At 40.3% G+C, this 19,495-nt stretch overlaps 1 protein-coding gene across 3 annotated transcripts in view; it reads left to right on the top strand.

Annotated features, from left to right (window-relative positions):
- The window catches only part of ift80 (intraflagellar transport 80 homolog (Chlamydomonas)), a 37,243-nt gene extending 19,426 nt beyond the window's left edge, over positions 1 to 17,817 (top strand). For all 3 annotated transcript variants that reach the window (XM_055012488.1, XM_055012487.1, XM_055012486.1), the window contains exons 9-20: positions 6,192 to 6,371; positions 7,880 to 7,998; positions 8,613 to 8,687; positions 9,212 to 9,375; positions 9,460 to 9,524; positions 11,350 to 11,485; positions 11,608 to 11,755; positions 12,804 to 12,975; positions 15,500 to 15,589; positions 15,761 to 15,933; positions 16,133 to 16,256; positions 17,194 to 17,817. In XM_055012488.1, the coding sequence (XP_054868463.1) occupies positions 6,192 to 6,371; positions 7,880 to 7,998; positions 8,613 to 8,687; positions 9,212 to 9,375; positions 9,460 to 9,524; positions 11,350 to 11,485; positions 11,608 to 11,755; positions 12,804 to 12,975; positions 15,500 to 15,589; positions 15,761 to 15,933; positions 16,133 to 16,256; positions 17,194 to 17,304 (1,557 nt within the window). In that variant the 3' untranslated portion in view covers positions 17,305 to 17,817. The remainder of the gene's footprint in view (positions 1 to 6,191; positions 6,372 to 7,879; positions 7,999 to 8,612; positions 8,688 to 9,211; positions 9,376 to 9,459; positions 9,525 to 11,349; positions 11,486 to 11,607; positions 11,756 to 12,803; positions 12,976 to 15,499; positions 15,590 to 15,760; positions 15,934 to 16,132; positions 16,257 to 17,193) is intronic.
- Positions 17,818 to 19,495: the final 1,678 nt, after the last annotated feature.

The following is a 19,495-nucleotide window of genomic DNA, read 5'->3' as shown; positions in this document are numbered from 1 at the left end:
TCTTTAAAACTGGATCACATGATGTTGTTTTCGGAGTAGAGATTCAAATGTCAGACATCACAGCATAGTGTGTCCATATTATAATATTATGTAACAACATGTAACTTGATGTAAGGAATTTTGCTTATGAGAGCAGTAAAATTTGACAAAAGACTGTCACTATTTAGTTCATTGTTAATATTTACAATATGTACGCAGTACTGTATATGTGCTACATGTACATTGTGTGTGTGTGTTTCTTTAATACCAAGGCAAACAGCTTCAAGCAGGGTCCTGGAGTCAGATTAATTTTTTGATGCTAAAGGCAGTCAACAAGTTTTTCGGACATGCTTGCTTCAGCGTGTCAGGAGTGTCCCACATGAAGGGCTAGAAAAGCAGAAAAAGTCTGGAAATCTCATGCCCCCACCCCCCCTTCCGATTAGCATGTTGTTGACTTGCATTAAGGCTGGGGGGGAGAGTAGACAGCGGTCAGGACAGACATATTTAATGCTTGTGAAGTAATGGGGCTGAATCAGCAGATAGGTCCACTGGGAGCCATTAGTCCAGACATGTGTCATTAACCCTTTCCTTGGACCGAGCTCCACCCCCGCCCACCCTCACTCCCCTCAGCCATGAAGTCCAGAGCACTGTAGCAGATAGTGCATAGAGAGTGGCAAGGGGTAAATCTGTGGGGCAGATACACACTTTCATTTTACCCTTTGACTTCATTTCTTGTACTTTTCCTGCTCCTCTCTCAACCTAAGTTCTTCATCTCTTTATCTGTTTTTTTTCCAACACTGATTTTATTTTTCATTATTTCATACACCAGACAAGTCTTGTGTATCACCTTCTTCAAAACAAGTTAAAAACAGGGCTTTTGATTAATAGCAATAAAGGTATGTTCTACTAATAATCAATGTTTTGTTTAATTTAATACTCACAACCATTAGGTTTTCAAAGGATGCTGTAAAAGCGTACACAGTATATTGACTGTGATCTGTTCCATTTCAGTTACAATGGATTAGAATAGTTTTCACAGTAGAAAAAGTATCAAAAGGCCATCTTTCCAAACTGCTCCTGCAGCATAATCCACGTCTTTGCCATCAGCTGCATGTGCAATATGTTTCATGACCCATGTTTTGGCCAAAATATGAGTAAGTTCACCAACTGAAACAGCTTACCATGCAATGTAACCTTGATAGTTTTTTACTTTTTCATACTTTCTTTCTGTCATAAAACGTTGTCATTATTGGAAAGCATGGAATCCAGCTTACTTCAAGCTGGACACAGGCACTTTTCTGTGAAACAGACAACTGTCACTTGAATTATGGGATGATTTTTTTAGCATGGCATGAAAGAACTGAAAAAAATAACAGGGCTGAGTTAGTCATACCCATTTTGAAAGCAGCACATATAGAACAAGAAAAGCACTCAGAGAGCACAGTACTCCCCCAAGGCTGCTCAGTCGTATAATTTACGATGAATAAGTCCCAATAAGTCCGCAGTGGTAAATTTATAGTAGGATCACAATCATGTGATCATCAGCAGGCAGCTGACGTAGCGTTCACTTGTTGTCATAGTTACAGTGACACCATACTGCTATCTCAATGATATGGAAATCCTTAACAAGTCCGTGGATCCAGACTATAAGCCGTGTCACTGCCAAAATCTAATCAGGTGGCCCTTGTGTCATTTCTGACCTTCCCTGAACATTTCACCCAAATCTGTTACTACACTTTTTGAGTAATGTGCACAGACAGACAAACATACACCGATTTTCACATAACTACGCCGTGTTCCTTGGTGGAGTAAAAAGAGACAGAGGGGGTCTTTAGAAACAAGTTTGGATTATAATGTTGAGGGTTCTCAGAGCAACAATGTTCTTGCCCTAGAGCTAACTTCTTTTTTTTTTTTTTTTTTTTTTTTTTTTAACATAACCTCTTTGCAGGCATCCTCATTTTGGCTCCTGCTACAGGGCAACAATAGAGAGAAGGGGCAGGCCCACAACACCTGCCAGTCTTAATGGTAAACATATGTGGAGAAATGCAGAGAGAGTGAGGAGGAGGAAGAGAGGAGGTGGAGAGCAAACACACTCTGTAAAGAGGCTCTAAAGAGGCTGTGTGTCAATAGATTTGCTGTGTTTTTTGAATGTGTGCATGCACATGTGTGCGCAAATGTGCCATTGTCTGTAGAACTGTCAGCAAGCCTGTATGGGCCTATGGAAGATTGCATGTTGGAAGCCAGGGTCTTTGGATCAGCACCTGAATGTGCAGCTGAAACAAAAAAGAAAAGGTTCATGTAGTAACATCAACCAGGCGAATACTTGAAAGAGTTATTGATAGTAGGGCAGCCTCGTCAAGTTATTTTTCATTTTACTACAGCTTCATGCACGCTCATTTTACCAGTTTTGTACTCAGAAGGTTTGTCACCTTTATGCAACTAGCGTCTGCATGTGAGTCGCATAAATACATACATGTCAACACACACAGGATGCATGTGTGGGTGTTTTGCTTGGTGCTTCATCTCAGTTGTTAGACTACCAACCTTGGTGTCCTGCCACGTGTCTGAGTCACACAAATACACACATACACAGTACTTTGACACAAGAACATGTGTGGGCATGTGTTTTCATCCACATCGCAGTGTGTACCAAGACTTACATGCATAGCCATACATTACTGCTATATGTATTTGGTCTGTTTGTATGAGCTCATTCTAAGTTTTGAGGGGTCTCCACCTCAGAGCTACACGTCATGTCTGCCACCTTCTCTCTGGCCACAAAGCTGCCCATTATGGACAGACAGGGTTCACTGACCAGAGTTAGCCAAATGAAGGCCGTCACTCACCTTCCATATCCCGCTCCTAAATCTTCAATTTGGCCTTTATAAACTCTTTGTGCATGTCTGCATGTATTTTTCTTCTCACTGTATAATATCTTTTTGCACTAATCTTAAATCTGTTTTCAGCCTTGTCCAGTAGAATTCTCAAGTATCCAGTAGAGTTCCACCCCTCTGAGCTGCAATAAAACCAGTTGCCAAATCTGCTGCCACTGGCTGATTCACCTCCTCCTGCTGCTTTCCCGTTTTTCTGTCTCCTCCATCTCTCCTCTTCTTGTAATAGTCATGTCTCACCCCCACCCCTTTATATTATTAGTCTTGCATCCTTTTTAAGATCTGAAAACACCAGTTTGGCTTTGTAGTGTGCAAAAAAGAAGCATTTCTATAATGATACCATATGTCTGCCAGATACTACATAGCAGAAATATAATGAAGCCAAAGTTCTGTGATTTCTCATTGTGTTTGCTGATTGCTGTATTTATGACATAATTATATATGTATATGATGTGAGAGAACACAAAATGGTTGTCTCAGTGCAATTTCAAATTGTGTTTGGCAGCACTCAAAAAAAAATAATTGAACATGAAGAATTAAATGTGAAAAACTGGAGATTTAACTGGCCGAGACCAAGCAAAGCAACTAGACTGTGCCTGTTCTATGCCTTTTGTTGTCCACTGACAATAGCAGAGGATGCAGAAGAAGAGTTGGCTTTCTAGGTTGTTCTCTGTCTTATGCAGCTACCTCAGTGTGGCCATGCAACTTTCTGATGTTTTCCTAACAAGGTTTTTGTTAGGCAAGCAGATGTCCGAGTATCTACACTTTTTACTGTTAAAAAGAAAGGGAATAAATGAAAGAAAGGTAGATGAAAGAGAGACGTGTAGAGAACTTGTATCTGAGTACTGCTCTGGAAATAGTTTTTGTGTCCCTGGTTCCTCCTGGCCCAGTCCATCTGTCTCAGGAGAGCAATAGGAATCCCCCCCCCCCGTGTCCCATAGTCAAACACTGGCTGACAACTCTGACAAGCCAGAGGATTTTCACCTCTTTTACACACATGTACACACAGCTTAAAAAGCAGACACTGGACACTCACGAGAGCGAAATGTGAACTCACACTTAATTTCTCCCTTCATACTAGCACACTATTTGTTCTCTTACTTTCCTTTGTTCCTATACTGCAATAGTTATTGCTGTATTTATACTTCTTAACAAGCTTCTTAATTAAATATTTGCTTTCTCTCTCTCACACACATACACAAACTACATATGTGCTGAAGTACTGCACACGCACAAAGATAACTCCCCCTGTCCACACACACACACACACACACACACACACACACACATTCTCGCTTGCTGGCTCGAGAAAGAGTCAAATGGCTCAATGTGTTAAAAGCATTAGGTAAGCATGGATCCAGCAGTGCTCCTCAGGCCGATATCATATGTCCTGCTTCATTACAGTCTGGTGTATACATTCAGCTGCATCTCTGACCCTCCATCTATCCATCCCTTTCTCTTCCATCCCTCCCCTCTCCTTTTCCCCCAGGGTGCTTTAACACAGAGCGGGCCATCTCAAGATGTTAGCAGAAGAATAAATGAGCGTTCTTGTTATTGTAAACGCTGGTCCAGGCTGCTTAACTGTGGAGCTGATGCAAGCACACCTCCACTCAAGTTGGGAAAAGAGAAAAAAATGTATATAAAGAAAATATTTACATAAAGAAATGCTAATTCTTCTTGATATTTATATGTAAGGAAGCTTGAAGCTGAATTAAGGAAAACGGAAGGGGGGTGGGGGAGGGTAAATAGAATAAATTAACTTTAACGAACTATTCCTTGTCCACATGGGAAAGTTTTTTTTTTTCTCGCAGCTATTTCAGATCCTGATATGACATTAACTGCTGGGAGGGTGCTGACCAAAACTAGCTGAGTGGAGTGTGTAAGAGGAAGACTGGAGGTCCAGGAGAGGGAGGGAGATCAAAGCAGCCAGCCTGTAACCTGTAGCCTGCCGACTGTTACCTCTAGCCCTGTCAGAGGCAACGAAGAGGAAATAACGATACACCTCACATCCCGCAGCTGCATGTGTATGAGGCAGCGAACACACTGAGGCCTTTGCTCCAAGGTTCACCGCAGCACTTGGCCTGCTGCACCACACTTGTCTCTCCATTGCAGGCAAGCAGGCAGGGCTAGGTTACCATTAGCACTTTTCTCCCTTCATAAGCAGTTTACAGTGTGAATGCATGCATTTGTGTGGAAGATCACAGCTGAGAAACTCGGTTGTAGCTCAGTTCAGATCAGTCAGCCACCTGTGTCCAAGGCAAGAGGGGAGGTAAGGCAGAGCCGGGGAGGATGAGAAAGTTTGACTGGTCAAAAAAGAGCCTGTTATACAAGAAATTCAGTGCTAGTTATTGCAGAATGATTCCTGGTTTGCACAACAGGCAACAACAATTGATATTTAAATGTGATAGAAACTTAACTATTAACTTAACTCTCTTAACTAATTCTGCTAATCCAGCTGCTGCTTGGCCTTATGAGTGATTATACTGGAAAATCATCAAATGGAAAACATTTAACTGCAGGAATATCCAGTCTCAATTGAATCATGTCGAATAAAAATACTGTAATGGACTTGGCTGTTAACCCGACACACTTGAGGGACATGAGAGTGAAAAAACAAAAGTGGAGAGAAAGAATAAATAGAGAAAAGATAGCAAAAAAATATGATTACTTACAGAAAAGAGATACAGAGGGGGAAAGATGAGAGAGGCCCTTTACTGTCTAAGACAACTTAGACAGTTAAGGGCTGCATATCTCTCAGCTATGTCTTTTGCCATCACTAACTACAGTCAGTGCAAGCTGGCACAACCCAGAGGACAAAAGGGAGAGTCCTCCTTCTGCTACTTTATGTCTGCTTGCATCTCTTTACTCCTCAGTCTTCCTCCTCGTCCTTCTTAGGCTTTGTCTTATTTAAATCTTCTTGTTAATTAGTTTTTAGCTTCAGTTTGGGGGCTTATATATAAACCCTCCTTTTTCTTCCCTGACCCCCATGTATATAACAGATGAGGATAGCAGAGTGTATGTTTATGAGTGCAAGTGCTAGACTTGGTGGGCCAAGCACTCCTTCAGTGTCTCACAGTTCATCACAGCTCAATGACTGACTGACTGGGTCTCTGTCTTTCTCGTGGAGTTTACATTATGTGCACATACACACATAAAAGCGCTCACACACAGCTCTTGACTCTCACCATTTCTCTTCACATTGTCTCTAGTTCCTAAACTGCCCCAAAGGTAACTGTTTAAAATAGTAGATAAATATCTGTAGCCATTAACCATATTGTTCTCTCTCTTGCTCCCATTCCTTTCTCTCACCCATCCCTTCAGTGGTCCTATGCATTGGAGAAACCCAACACAGGCAGCGTGTTCAGCTTGGCCTGGTCTGCAGACGGTACCCAGTTGGCCGGGGCCTGTGGCAATGGACATGTCATTTTTGCCCATGTGGTGGAGCAGCATTGGGAGTGGAAGAACTTTGTGATCACCCTTACAAAGAGGAGAACCATGCAGGTAGAAAGACTGGATCACATACCAGTGTTTATGTTCCTACTCCTTTCCCTTTCAGATTAAAAAAAAAATAGTTTTGTCTTGTTTAGAGACTCTGGAATTCATGCCAGTGTTTAATTTTAATTTATTTGATAAAACAAAACAAGTGACTGACATGATCCAAATCAAGGACAGAAACTAAAAAGAAACCTAAAGAAATTATGCAGTTACACGTACTGTATATACAAAAAATCACACTGGAAGCCCATTTTGATTCCTTGTCTGTCGTAAGAGTTACGCTATTACATGTTAAAACTATATTTTTGAAACAAAGATCACTGAAAATAAACTCATCTGTGAGGAAATATGAGAAATACTTTCAGCTAAACATTAACACAGACAACCCAGTTATATTGGCGTGACAACAGAACTGAAATTTACTCCAATGCCATAGGCACACTGTAAAGACATAAGTGAATATTCTATGTAGAAAAGCAAATGCTTCCCAGGCCTTGGCTAGTTGTGGCCATATATTATAGTAGGACCCTCCCAGTGTGCCAGTGTGCAGCCCTGCAATGACAATGACCAGCCTGTCTAGCTGCCTCCCTCGCTCCACCATTCTCTACTGTTTAAACTCACACTAACCACAAGTAGCGTTTACATGCGGTTAACACACCCAAGTGTACATATACACACACACTTGTATACTTTAAGACACGGATACACACGCACACCTATAGAAACAAGGTCACATACATGTGTGCCAACACATGTGCACTTATTTGCCATAGACATCTCTACCAAGTGCAGTTTTTCTAAACCAAACAAAGTCGGGTCATCAGCCATTTATTTTCAGCCTTGCAGGCGCTTTTCTGTCTCCCTCCTCCCCCTCTCCTCCTCGCAGTCCGTTTTAAAACTGCACATCTGCCAGTGGTTTGTGAATCAGCCAGCTAAATTTACCACCTTGCGGTCAAATGTTTTTTATTCCTGGTTGTGTTGCATGTAAATTTGGCTTGCTGGAAGGAGCAGAGGAGGAAGATTTGTAAAGCTGTAAAAATAACCCCACCTTTCACCTGGTGCTGGAAAAGACCCTTTCATTCATTCATTCACAGAGAGAGCTAGAGGGAAGTATTTATCTATGCAGGTGAAAAAATGACTACCAACCACTGCATGCACACACTTAAAACAGTAAAAACTGCTTTCTCTAACCACAGTTGACCTACGTATACTTGGACATACTGTACACTGTTTCTTGTGTATATTAAAAATAAATGCATGTTTATGTGGCTGTGCTTAGTTCTCTGTTAATGAAGCCAGTGTCTGCTCCTTTGTTGGTTGCGTGTTTAAATGCTGTTTGCTCACTAGTATAAAGTTTGTGCCTGCTTAGTAGTTTCTGTGAAGTTAGGTCATCCCTGCTCTTGTTTATTCACTTAACTCATCTTTTCCCTCCTTTCCCCTCCTCTCCCCTCCTCTCCTCTCTTCTCCTCTCCTCTCCTCTCCTTTTTTTTTTTTTTGTTTTTTTTTTTTTACAGGTGAGGAATGTGCTGAACGATGCAGTGGACGTATTGGAGTTTAGAGATCGAGTCATCAAAGCCTCTCTGGCATACGGTCACCTAGTGGTCGCCACTTCCCTCCAGTGCTATGTCTACAAGTCAGTAGTCTGCTTCTCCCTTTGCTTGTCTCCTTTGATCATTGCATCCCCTATTTGCACTGGTCTGAATTTTCTCATCTTATGATTTCAGAATTTCAGGGTTTGTGCAAAGCAGACTCATTTTTTTACATCTACTGACAAAACCCTGAGGATAGTCTTTGGATGCAACTGGAATATAATGAGTGTCAATTCCATGTAGCTAGAAAAACCTACAAAATGAACCTACAAAAGTTCAAAATGAATTTTCAAAAAACCCCAGAAAACTGAAAAACATAAACACAGAGAAACTCATCCTAATAGCCAAAAATGTGTTCATTTATATAAGACTAGTGTTTGGAAGATGACCTCTGTGTATTTGTGTATTTTGTTAAATACTAAAGAGTATTTACTTCACTTCATGGACATGGCAGGATTAAGAACACAGGCGACGCCTACACTTATCATGTCATTATTATTTCTTTAATTTTGTTGTCTTTCATAATTCCTTACCTTTCCATTCTAGGTCCTGTTTCCATGGTTTTGTCAGCAGTTAAGCCAGATGTAGCACTTAGTTATTAAATGTCTGTGTTTTCTCAAATTTTGCTGTGTGTGGTTGTGCTGTTTATTTTTGCCAGCTCAAGAAACTGGAATACTCCTCTCATCTTTGACCTAAAGGAGGGAACAGTCAGCCTCATCCTGCAAGCAGAGAAGTGAGTCTTTCTATTCCAGGAGCAGTGCAACAAGAGAGAGAACAGGCTGCTGGATTGTCTATCAGCTTCTCTAATGCTTCATTACTCGGCACTGGCCACTCATCAGGCAGCAGCCAACCAAAAATACACACACACATAGACACAAACACACGTGGGCTACACTCTAGCTTAGCCAGCCCTGTCATACAATAAGGCTGAGAGTGAAACCACTGGGGGAAATTAGATTAATATGAGTAGCTCTTGTGCAATACTCCAGTGCAGTGTCCCCAACACTCAGCATAGAACTAAATAGATTACTGGCCATTTTGACTTCAATGAGTCTCACTGAGTAAGTTAACGCTGTGTTGATGTGCAGTAAATGTTTAATATACCTGCTTATGTCAGTTAATTAACTGTTATTGTCTCTTTATTCTTTTGCATTTTACCTATTTCTTTTTTCTACTTGCTCTCCTCCACTCTCATCTCTATCATATACAGTACTCTTCCACTCTAATCTACTGTGTCCTCTCATGTCTCCCTCCCAGACATTTTCTATTAGTGGATGGAGCAGGGTTGTATATATTCTCTTACGAGGGTCGTTTGATATCTTCCCCCAAGTTTCCTGGTATGAGAGCTGACATCCTAAATGCCCAGTGTGTCTCACTTAGTAACGACACCATCGCCATCCGAGACAAGAGTGACGAAAAAGGTGATTGGACCTCTACTGCTAAATTTTTACTAATCATATGGGCTGCACTTTAACTATGTTTTCTTTCCCATTTCCCTTTACAAGTCATCCTTCTCTTTGATGCTCTGACTGGAAAAGCCCTTGGTGATGGAAAGCCTTTAACTCACAAGGTGGGTGATCTTCAGTCCTTGTTTTGTCCAAAAGCATTTCCGCAGCATGGAAGTTCTCCAGCCCCATTGGTTTGTCTTTTAATTTGAACCAGAAGTGAGCAATCATTGAGTCAGTTGATATCTGCTGCTTGTGATCACTTTGCCCTTACATTTTAGAAAATGTCTTACAGACTTTAGGGTGTGAAGGACCAGCAGATCTGGAACAAGATGAGAAACTTTGTTCTAGTCATGGCAACTGTTCAGAATGTGTTGGTTTTTGTGTTTATAACAATATGATATCATAATAGAAGCTTTCTGATGTCCAGATGTGTGTTAATATAATATTTCTTCATTTAAAACACAGCGTTAGAGTGAAAAGTCATTTGGTCTATTTCACTATTACACACAGTCCAGTTATCTATGACAATGACTCATTGTTGTGTAACAAGCTAATTGTTCCAAATTATATATTTAGTCAAATATTTAATGCACAGTATTTTACACAGTTAGATGCAGTGTTTTAATAAGTGTTTATAAGTCAGATTCCAAAACAACAATGCAAAAATGATTAGATTTTAGACTTTTTTTGAGCAAAGTGAAAATAATACTGACAACATCATAATCTGCATCATTAAACTGCCAAGTGCCAGCGTAAGAGCTCTTGATAACTTTAACAACAGAAACAGCGCTGAAACAGTGTCTCCTTGCAAAATAGGTGTTGTTAGAAGCTTGGTGACATAGTGACCCCATAATGTGGTTTGGGTGCCGTAGCCAATTAGCTTCTTCTATTTTAGACTTTGTGGTGTCTCTACTGCCTCAAATGTCAGTGCTGTCACAACGGTTTGTTGTTGAGTCAACAGTGCAAATTAGCAAATTTACCTTTGCTAGCGATTCCACTGATCGGGCGGAATCCAATAAAAGGTATTGATTTCAACATTTAAATGCTGGTGGGATCAGTTTATGAAAAGAATATGAGTGCTATCTTATGCTTTTTCTTGAGCCAGCATAGCTCTTAGATGTAGCTCTATTCCGGACAAGCACGGTGAGATGACTCTATTGACATGACGTTATTTAAGACTTTTTCTTTTAAAAAAGGAAAGCAAATTTTTGGAAAATGCTGACAGTAAATCATTACTATCGCTTTGCGTAGCTTGTCCAACCATGTTTTGTTGCAGTAAGCGTCCCAACAAGACTATATTAAGACATTTTCCCCCATTATATTGTACAGGGATACTTGAGCTAGCTCGACCCAGCTCTTTATTTTCCATGTCCTCCGCATGAATCACCTGATGAAGATGTTTACTCTTTGCCTGGGGCCTCTTCCTGTCATTAATGCACAGGCAAATGTTCATTAATATGTCTATACTTGATGAATAGTATGTATTTTTAGAATTAATGTATTTGCTTAAAAATAACAACACATATCCAGAAGGCAAGAGACAATAAAAACAAAACAAGACAATGAGGGAAGGGTTTTGGAGTAAAACTATATAGTAAAGAGACAAAAAGAAGGAAAGAATTAGAATAGAAGGAAAAGAAGTAGAGGTAGCAGTAGTTACTGTTTGTCAGCATGGCTTTGTCTGCCAGTACTCCACAGCTCCAAGACACTGCACCAAAGCCAGCAAGCTCCGGCCAAAAACACACACAGGTTCACACACACACACACACATATACCCACTCTGTCTGACTCTCTCTCATATGCACACACTTGGCAGAAAGGCTGTTGGATCTCGGTATAAACTGCTCTCCCCCAGCCTTTCTTTTCCTGATCTTTTGTCCTCCTTCCATCATTTACTCCTCTGTTCCCCTCGTACCGTTTTCCTTGTTTGTCTGCATTTATATGTAGCTGGAAGTGGTGGAGATAGCTCTGGATCAGTGCGGCCCCTCCACTGAGAGGAAAATTGCCCTGATAGACAAGAACCGTGACCTCTACTTGACCTCTGTGCGTCATCTTGGACGAGAACCCAAAATCTGCAAAATCGGTGAGACAGGCAGCAGGGAACTCACTTGGCAAAGAATTGTAGTGACTCTGTGTTTTTATACGCCAGTGTAACTAACATTGGATAATAAGATTGTTGTTATGTGTGTGTGTTCTGTCTCATAGGTAGCATGGTTCACAGTATGGCATGGAATGATGCTGCTAACATCTTGTGTGGCATCCAAGACAACCAGTTCACAGTGTGGTACTACCCAAGTGTTGTCTTTACTGACAAAGAACTACTACCAAAAACACTGTACATAAAGGACGGGAGGTAAACTATACAGTCCTTTACTTTCATATTTATACTGGCATTTTAGTGTATAATGACTTGACACTATTCACCAGCGTGATGAGTAAGATGCTTTCATGGATGCAGCACGTTACAAAATTAAAAGCTGGCCAGTGTTACTTGTTACAAGGAGTATAAAAGTATAGCTTTAGTGTCTGGTGGAGAAGTAACAGTGAAATATGTTAAATAAGAGCTAAGAAGAGAGATAGAGGCAGCTTGTTTTCACCTTTCAGCTCATTCCCCAAGGTACAACACATAGTGCTTTAGGCACTCGTTTTTGCCAGCAGCTGTCAGGCTGTACAATGCTTCCTCCCCAAAAGTCCTCACTTCAGCCAACACAGGAGGTGCTAAGGCAGAGTGACTAAACTCTATACAGCCCATCCTAAACTACTTTTGCATGTTTGCTGCACTACTCTGAGCACTTGGCTTTATATATTTCTTTTTATTTGTGCTTGTACTGTGTATTTATTCTAATTCTGATTCTCTCTATGCATTGTTTTACCATTTTGATGCTCAAGAATCCAAATTTGGGGAAACCCCAAATACCAAGTGGCAAGAACTAAAAAATCAACAAGTGCTACACTTTTCTAAATGTATCAAGGTTTGACAGCAAGTTGGACCAAGTGCAAATTACAAAAGTAGCACTGCTAGTATATTAATTAATTCAAGAAATTTGTATATGTGATGGGCTGCTAGAATTTACTCCTTGTAGAAGTAACACACATAAACATATGCAAATTGTTAAAAAAAAGACATGATCATTAAGTTCTGTTCTTAATTAGCATTATCCATCATCCTGTACATGTTATCTCACTAAATCAATGTTTTAGCTAGTTAAAACTTATTGCACTACATGTTATTAAACAGTCAATCATTTTTTCCGGCATAAACAATTACACTGTTCTCATGCCAACTGTCAAAATATGCAAACAGGCAAGATCCTCGCTGACTTTTCTGTGACACACTGAGGATGTGGTCGCATGTATTTGTTTTAACTCTGATGTGTGTGCGTGTGTGTGTGTGTGCTCAGTGAGTTCAGCCGTGCACCCCACATTCTGAACTACGTTGGCACAAAGGTGACATTACGCCAAGGAGACGGTTCACTGGTGTACAGCAGCGTACTTCCCTACCCTGCCCTCCTGCACGAATACAGCACCTCTGCACGGTGGGAGGATGCACTACGCCTCTGCCGCTTTGCCAAAGTAAGATACCAGCATTTCTTTAATAATATATGTTGATTGTTTTTGTATACCCACATATTTCTTTATACCCAATGCCCAAGAAAAATTACAGTGTGTATTGCTTCTTAGCAATGATTTTCGCCTACTTTGCAATTATATTTAAATAATTAACCTCAGAATAGTGTGAAACACCCTGCAGTCTGGGGCTCTAGCACAGTCCATGCTCCTGTGGTGTATGTCACATGCATGCATGGATGTTATGTATGAAGGGAGCGGGACAGACTGTGAAATGAGAAGGTAGCAGACAGGTTTATGGGACCAGACCAGCAGGCTTTAATTAGCCTTCAATTAGCCTGGTGACACCGTTTACCGGATTAAGCCACCATAGACCTCACTCATAAATACATAGTCTGCTATATGCATGTGTAGACGCTCAAAACATATATATACTCACACACTCTGAAGACAATGTACAATTGTGTCTTTGCTTGGGCACTGATATAGTATTCACAACCCTCAAGAAATAGACAACTGGTTGCAAGAGGAGGGTGGAACTAAAAGGAGGGAGGGAGGTACTGGTTTTAAGAGCTTTTTCCTTGACCCCTCCCTCTCTGCTTCTGGTAAGAGATGGTGGCAGTGTGGCTTTTCCCAGAATCACATTTGTTGTTGTCAGTACACTCTCACCTGATAGGAGATGATACATTTAGAGCCACGAACACAAACATAACATAAAACAGATAGTTTAGTTTATAATGTAATTGTGATACAAGCTCACCAAAGGAAGATTTCACTTGAAACTGTGATTTATAGTCAAATTGTTGTATCAAGTTTATGACCTCAGGCTGGGCCTGTCAGTGTAATTTGTTGTTTACAGGATGGGTTTCCGATTAGAGCCATTTGTCTGATGCTGATTAAAGGGGGGGTTGCAGTGTGACTGTGAAGTGGAGTTTTGCTCAACTATTGGTGGTTAAGACTTCATTTTAATTAATGCAGCTGCACTCAGTAAACTGGTGACACATTTGTTTACATTCATAGATGTTGAGTACGACAATTGTCTATTTTTAAGTTATGTCTTTGTGTGTGTGTCATGCAATGCATTCTTACTGGCTGGAGCATGACTACAATGTGGCAGGATGCAGGATGAACTATAAAGACGCCATTTTTACGCCATCAATGGGCCCACTAATACAAACACACATCAAATGACTTTGAATTGCTCAACCCTTTGGTATATTTTTGGCCTTTGCTGACTCCGTCTTTGAATTTTAAATGAAACATTTAGAAATGTTAAGTGAAAGTTGCATCTGTTGGGATAATATTATAAGCCCTACAACAATAGACAACAAAACCTAACTGTTAACTTCACTTTCTTCGTGACTATCTTTCACTAAACTATGCTTCGATATTATAGTGGGATTTACATTGAAGCACACGTTCATAAAATAGTAAACAATACACAGTTGTATGCAAACATTTGGACAAAGTATGACTATGAGGACCAACAGATTTACAAATATGTTCAAGTCAGAGGACTGTGAGGATCTTTCAGAAACCTCAGCTATCATTTCTTTAAGTAGCTCATGGTGGATTTTAAGAAGCCAGCCTCTTTTCATTTTTATACTTCTTCCAGTCATTCTTGACTGGCTGCATGACATCTGAATCCAGAATTTGCTGATAGTTATTGGAATCCATCCTTCCCTCTATCCTTGCAAAGTTTCCTCTGCTACTGCCTGCACATCCTGGTTTTTTTCATCAAATACAGCTCAATTTCTCACCAAACTTACTGCTTTGCCTAGATGCACTTTGTCGTGAGGTTGCAGGTCAAGTTTCGTTTTACTGACTTTCATGTAGATCCCATTTGTGCAACAAAGCTGCACAGTGGAACAGTGCATCTAAACCTTCCTGCAGCTCCACGTAGCCATACGGGGGCTTTGCTGTGCCTTTCTGTCTGGCAAATGTGAAGTTTTATCTGCAGAGTCTTTTAATCTTCCAGATCTCATCGTTACTTCCACAGTTCCATTTGCATTACTGGCGTTGTGGACAATGGAAATTGCAAGCTGATATCTTTTTATAGCCTTCTGCTGCTTTGTTGACATCTGTTAGCTTCATTTTCAGATCGTCAATTATTTGCTTAGGGGAGCCCGTGGTAGTTGACAGTTACCACAAGGTTTGAAGAGTCAGCAAAATTCATGATTTTATCAAGGTGTGGTAATGGTGAAATGAAAGATGACAATTCATAATGGCAGTTCTTGGCCTGCCTGGCAAGCTCAATGAGTTAATGAAATTCTGAGACTGAAAGTTTTGCACATGACATAGGCACATATTTAGGTTCATGAAATTAAAATTAACAGTGGATTAACATTCAAGAGAGACTCCTTTTTTATTTCTGTTTGCTGCAGGATTGTATTTGCAAGTTGCATGTATAAATGAATAATTAACTGTAAAAGTGTGTGGAAAAAGAGAAAACAAGACAGAAAATGAGAAATTTGTCTGTGAGGTCATTGTATTTGAAGGTGCTCACTGCCTCTGCTTCCCTTATCCCAAGGACCAATCCTTGTGGGCTTGTCTCGCTGGAATGGCGATGGCAAACAGAGAGCTAACCACAGCGGAGATGGCCTATGCTGCCATTGGAGAAGTAAGAGCATTTATTAATAGCTAATTTAGTTGACCGCTCCATTTTTACACCCAGACTAATACACCCACAACTGAATTCATTGACACTTCAGTGACATCGATAAAGAGAAAAGCTGTCACGAACAATCTTCCTCGTTTTGTTTCTGCATGTCCTCTCCCTCTCTTCTGTCAGTTACCTAGGGTGCAGTACATCAACTTCATAAAGGAACAGCCATCTAAAGAGTCGTCTTTAGCCCACATGCTGATGTTCAGCGGTCAGGTCCAGGAAGCCGAGGCCACTTTGTTGCAAGCTGCTCTCATCTACCAGGCCATTCAGATCAACATTGACCTTTTCAACTGGGAGAGGTATAATTCTGTTTGTTGGTACTAAGGTACAGCTGGCGGAGGAGGGACAGTATGAGTAGTTTAGGAGGATGTTTTTCTCAGCCACATTAGGATTATTTTTAGGACAGAGTCTAAAATTAGGTTTGAGAGAGCGTTAGGGTGAAGCATGTTTGTTCATACAGGATGGATGCCTGTCTGTCTCTTATCGTCTTGCGTTCAGGGCACTGGAGCTGGCAGTCAAACACAAGACCCATGTGGACACAGTGCTGGCCTATAGGGAGAAGTTTCTGCAGAAATTTGGCAGAAAGGAGACCAATAAGAGATTCTTGCAGTACTCTGAAGGGGTAAGTTACGGCAGCTGCACTCTCTGCTGTACTGTAAGAGCTGATCACAGTAGACACATTTTTAGCTGTGGGTGGTGTCCAATTCTAATTGTTTTCCCATAGGATATGAACTTTTTTATGCACTGGCTTATACACTATGAGTGCCTCCAGTTGAAAGAAAACTGTGTTAGAGGATAAACACTCGATGTCGCTTTGACTTTTCTGTTTGCCACCAATCAAAAGGGCCTACAGAATTAAACCAGAAGAAGGAGGCAAATCTCCAGCTGCTGATGTCCTGCCTGAACAATTTCATTACACAGACAGATGGAGGAGTGTCAGCAGTGTGCTTATTGCTACAAAAAAATGCCTCATTGTGATCAGAAGGAAAAGCTTGGAAACACACCATGCTTTTAAGGCAGCCAGTGTGGTAGTCACTTTATTATTTTATGTGAATAACCTACAGCTGCTTTATGTTAGGAACAGTGTTGGACTAGTTACATGAAAATGGTAAGGAATCGTTCACAACACATTACTCATCAGTAATATAATACAGTGCTTTACTCAACAGCAAAAGTAACATGTTCAATTACTTCTTACTTTACTTGCTTTCATTTACTTATGGAGGGATTTACTGATCATCCAGCAGCAGCAGCTAACTTAGCCTGTATGACAATGCACAGCTCTTCAGAAGTTCCTTCCTCAGCTGTATTGTTCTAACACCCTTCAACTCAAAATAAAATTAGGGGACTCCTGAATGTATGTGTGCCTGTGGGTAACAATTAGAAGGCCAGCTAAGAGTTCACAACATTTAAATAATGTTGTCTTTCTCATATTTTAGCAGACGCTAACCCCCATTACTAGATCACGTGCTGCTTCCCAGGACTGATTATTAACCCTATACCAAAGCCAGATGGTGTAGTTTATCTAATCTCATCCCATCTTTCTGTCTCTTTTCCAGGTTGAGGTGGACTGGGAAAAAATCCAGGCGAAGATAGAGATGGAGTTATCCAAAGAGAGAGAGAAAGCTGCGAGCCTCTCTGTGAGGAGCAGTGTGACCTCACGGCGTTAATTTTAGGTGGTTCGGCTCTACTTGGGTGTAAAAGTATTCTATACTTGAGGTACAATGCCCACCATAAGTTACGAGTACATGAGCTTCATATAAAAACAAAAGGAACATTTGGAGATGAGAAGATTAGCAGGTCACGAAGAACTCATTACACTACAGACACTTGTGATATATGCAGTGTCATACAAAACATTTGCACTGTAGATGGTAGTTTATTATAATGAGTGGAAGATACAACTTTTGATCTGTATTTTTCAGCAAACAACAAATATGGCATTTCAGTCATAGTGAGTGATTTTAGTGTGACGTACAAAGTTTATTGCTATATTTTTCAATTTGTCAAAGTTCCATTTATATGCTTAGTCATGCACAAATGTTCGCTTTGTTTTTTTTTCATTTGGGTTTTACTTTGTGTTTCTGTATGGAAAGATATTTTTACAGTTTATACATTCAAAGCGTTGCCTTCTGGAAACACTTCAGAGAATGTCAGATAATAAAGCACATGGAACTACTGTATATATTTATCCAAAATGTCCGTTTTCTCTATTTTTTGTGTCTTTAATGTCTTGACACTTCACCAGTTTTATACCAAGGTCGTAGAGCGCCTTTTGATTTGAGTATTTTCGGCTTTCCACATACACCCAGAAGGTATTTCTGGGTGCGTGTGTGTTTTACAGTCCAATATATCTACAGTAGTGCTTCTCTTTGAATTATTCTTGTATTTCCTCTTCTGCTGAGGTGTGAAACCAACTGCTTGCGATGCAGCTCCACCCCCTGGTTGGCAGAGGGCCAGTACATCAGCAGACCATTATAGCCTATCCATCTCCTCTAGTGGCCCAGGAGGGAGAAGATTTCTCAGTGCTCTCCAGAAACAGCTTCAAGACTATATCATGATGATGTGGACAGATACGGTAGAAAGTGAGCAGCATAATTCATGAAACAGTGAGTGGCTACAGATGCTAAAACGTTAGAGAAAACAGTAAATGTAGGAAAATGTCTTCATGGATTCTTTCTCTCTTGATATTTTTCTCAGTTCCCTGAATTTTTAGTTGTTTTGTAGCCTTTCCGTAAAACTCAGTGTCTGTCTCTCATTTTACTCCCTCTATCTTCCTACTTTGTAAGTCTATGCGCTGTGTGATAAAACAGAGTCATCCAGACCAAACAACATTAATCTATGAAAAGACTCACCGGTGAGGAGTCAGGTTTCACATTACCGCTGAGAGTGGTCACACACATTGAGAATGAGAATTGAACTGAAATTATATATTCTATTCATTCATTCTCTTAAACTATACATTCTTATATATATATTTTACCCAATATAGCACATTGGAAATTTATGCATTGAACCCATATTGTGTTCTTTAGTTCTGCACCTTACACTGTATTTTTACGTTATCTGTAAACTAAATGTATAAAAATCCAAATTAGACAAGAATCTCTAGATTTTTGAGTCTCTACTGCACATTTAAATGGACTAGACTTTATGTTTTTAAAACTACACAGCACATAATAACAAATAGATGCTGCGTTTTTATTAAACCACAGAACTGTATACCCTTAGTGAATGACTGGAAAGTTCTCATATATTAATTTGATAGTCTAAGCGATGCAACTCTCCCAAAAATACATTTCCTGGATATGATGTAGAATTTATGAGGAAGATAATGGTCATTGATTTCACCTCTGTAGTTTATCTGTTCTTTGGTCCAGTAAGCAATAGAATAACTGGATAATGGGCACAGATTCAAAATCCATTTCATGCAAGTGTGTGTATAGTGTATTTGTCCCTGTGTATATATTCTCTGCACATTTTGTGCACATACAATTTAGATATATAATCTGAGTAGAAGAAAACCAACTATATCGCTGTCCTCTCCTCTGACAAGTACAGGTCTTACTGTTGCAGCTTCGATACTGGAGCTGGTTCACAATGAACTGCAATGACTGGGAAGGAGAGAGCAAAAGGCAACATTCACACCTCTTCTGTTTTGAGCAGCACTCACACATGCATCTTAGGGTCACACACTTCACCTCATCTACCCATCAGTGGGTTTTAAGCATGGCTTTAGTGCTTTTAAGTGCAAACTCCACCCACCCACAAATTTCCCTCTGGAAAACAACACCATCAGTGATCACTACTATCCCTGCCATCCTGGTCTGGTATTGGATTACAACAAGCCCCCACAATCAC

The sequence above is a fragment of the Amphiprion ocellaris genome, chromosome 7 (assembly GCF_022539595.1).
Source record: "Amphiprion ocellaris isolate individual 3 ecotype Okinawa chromosome 7, ASM2253959v1, whole genome shotgun sequence".
Taxonomy (NCBI): Eukaryota; Metazoa; Chordata; class Actinopteri; family Pomacentridae; genus Amphiprion; species Amphiprion ocellaris.
The sequence above is the reverse complement of the archived record's forward strand: the minus strand, read 5'-3'. Positions and strand labels throughout refer to the sequence as shown.